The sequence below is a fragment of the Alosa sapidissima genome, chromosome 14 (assembly GCF_018492685.1).
Source record: "Alosa sapidissima isolate fAloSap1 chromosome 14, fAloSap1.pri, whole genome shotgun sequence".
NCBI lineage: Eukaryota > Metazoa > Chordata > Actinopteri > Clupeiformes > Clupeidae > Alosa > Alosa sapidissima.
Window position 1 is genome coordinate 9,042,961 of NC_055970.1, and position 2,426 is coordinate 9,045,386.

Below are 2,426 nucleotides of genomic sequence, written 5' to 3' on the forward strand. Positions count from 1 at the left end.
TGGATTTCTGCTCAAAGCCAAATCGATTCATTACATTGATTCCGGCGGAATCCTCTGGATTTATTTTTGTGCGTTTTTCTGTGATCGCTTCGTTTCCTGCCTCATCACTCTTTCGTCTCTTCGGCCTGTCCTCCGCCCTGCTCCCTCTCTTCACCCTCCGTCTTCATTCCATCCATCACAATGTCTCTTCCGCTGTGTCCCCATCTCCACTTGTGCTGCAGGGCAAATAGTACCCTCAGCCTGCGATTGGATCTGGTTGCTTAAGTCTCTACTTATCTCTCTTCAACCCTTGTGTTCTAATTTTTCTTTCGTTTCCTCTATCTTTTCTTTTCCTCGTCTTCTTTCTCCCCCAGCGATGGACTGTATACTGACCGAATGGTCGGAGTGGTCCGAGTGCAACAAGTCATGTGGCAAGGGTCACATAATCCGCACGCGCATGGTGAAGATGGAGCCGCAGTTTGGTGGCAACGCTTGCCCCGAGACGGTCCAGCGCAAGAAGTGCAAGATCCGCAAGTGCAGTCGGGGCGGGGCCAACAGCGACGAGAGGAGGCGCCGCAAGGAGGCTCGCGAGAGGCGCAGGAGCAAGCAGGGCCGTGAGGAGGGGGGTGAGGAGCAAGCCGGTGAGCACCTCCTCTCTTCTCCTCCTCCATCCTGCTGTCTGTAGTATTACATTACATGTGTGTGTGTGTGTGTGTGTGTGTGTGTGCACGCGCCTGTGTCTGTGTATGTGTGTTTGTATGACTGTGTGTGTCTGCATACAGTATATGTGTTTGCGATATACAGTGTGTGTATGTGTGTGTTTGTGAGCATCATACATGCTGGATGGTTGGTTTTAATAAGAACACTGCCGTGTTTTCCCTGCATCCTCCTGCTCGCAGGCTGTAAGATGAAGCCGTGGTCAGCCTGGACGGACTGCACCAAGTTGTGTGGCGGCGGCATCCAGGAGCGGCTCATGACGGCCAAGAAGCGATTCAAGAGCTCGCAGCTCAGCAGCTGTAAGGAACGGAAGGAAATCCGCGCCTGCAACGTGCATCCCTGCTAGAGACTGGGCCAAGGGGCGGGACACCAGAGGGATGGTTGGGATGGGAAGCCATTGGGTGGGGAGCGCCGTCACTCATGCAGTGAAGCATTCCACCCTGTTTAGGGCTCTTACGGTGCATAAACAAAAGTAGATATCTGTGTAGAGACTGCAACTTGAAATGGCCTGTAAATAGTCATAATGCCTGACTGGATCACTGAAATGGAAGATGGAGATCTAAGTCCTGGATGTATATTTGCCAGTTGTAAGCCTGTGTGAATTCAGACGAATTCTATGGTGATGTTATATGTCAGGCCGCATAGATGTATCATTTTTGTTAGTTTGGTAATATATTATCATGAGAAAAACCAACCACTACGACCACCAAATTTCATACCACGATACCATGAGGGTTTCAAATTACAAGGTCTACTTTTTGTGTTCAGGTCTTTTTTTGTGTTTTATTTTATGCCTACTGAAACTCATGGAAGCACTTTCACCATAGGCCACACACTCTGGAGTCTCACTAAACTGGGTAAGTAGACAGAACTGAACTTCTAACGGGCAGTTCATGGTCCTCACAGGTCACTGCCTCTCAGCTGGAGGCCAGCTTCTAGAACACTGTCAGCAGCCATTTTTTAGAGAGGACAAACTACAGGTCCCTGACAGGTTGCTTTGGATAAGTGCAGTATGTTATGAATTCACACTTTTTTTCTGTAGTTATTTTGCTACTAGTGCAAACTAAATCGGTTGCATACACATTTTCTGGGCAAAATTACTGTAAAGTTGTTGTGATATTATATTATTCTCAAATAATGACAATAGACTTATATCATTTTATTGACAAATAGAACTGTTCCATCCTGTGATTTCTTCTCAAGTAGTGTATTATATTCATGAACTAAAAGCACAGGTGTTATGCCATTCCAGCATTTTCTATATGCCTCAAAATGTTGCTGTTTTTAGGACAGACAAGCCTGTTGTGATTTTTACCCAGCAGAAATAAAATCAAATTCTCCTCAACTAAAACCTTAATAATTTTTTGCATTCTTTTTACTTTTTATTTTTTTGGGTTGTGGATTTCTTTTTTATAAGACTGTCACCCAAGATTCTTACCAAAGTCTTGTGTAGATGTTTTCTAGTTGTCTTTGTCTTTTATCTCTCCAGCTAACACAATGATAAATATTTTGGAATATATATCACCTTTACAATAAAAGTAAGTGTGACAAAGTACCTTGTATCACTTGCCAGGATTTTTCTCACATCAAAAAAAAAAAAAAAAACAACAAAAAAACATTTGTGTAGTTAATTATCATGGCTGTCTTGTGTTGTCGTTGCCAACGTTGGAATGCACTTGATATCATCGGCCACAAGATGGAGACTTCAAGCAGTGAAAACAAATCCTCAG

At 44.3% G+C, this 2,426-nt stretch overlaps 1 protein-coding gene across 2 annotated transcripts in view; it reads left to right on the plus strand.

The window, feature by feature from the left end:
• Window positions 1–2,223, plus strand: part of spon1a (spondin 1a) — a 94,490-nt gene extending 92,267 nt beyond the window's left edge. For both annotated transcript variants that reach the window (XM_042062245.1, XM_042062246.1), the window contains 2 exons: window positions 354–620; window positions 879–2,223. In XM_042062245.1, the coding sequence (XP_041918179.1) occupies window positions 354–620; window positions 879–1,042 (431 nt within the window). In that variant the 3' untranslated portion in view covers window positions 1,043–2,223. The remainder of the gene's footprint in view (window positions 1–353; window positions 621–878) is intronic.
• Window positions 2,224–2,426: the final 203 nt, after the last annotated feature.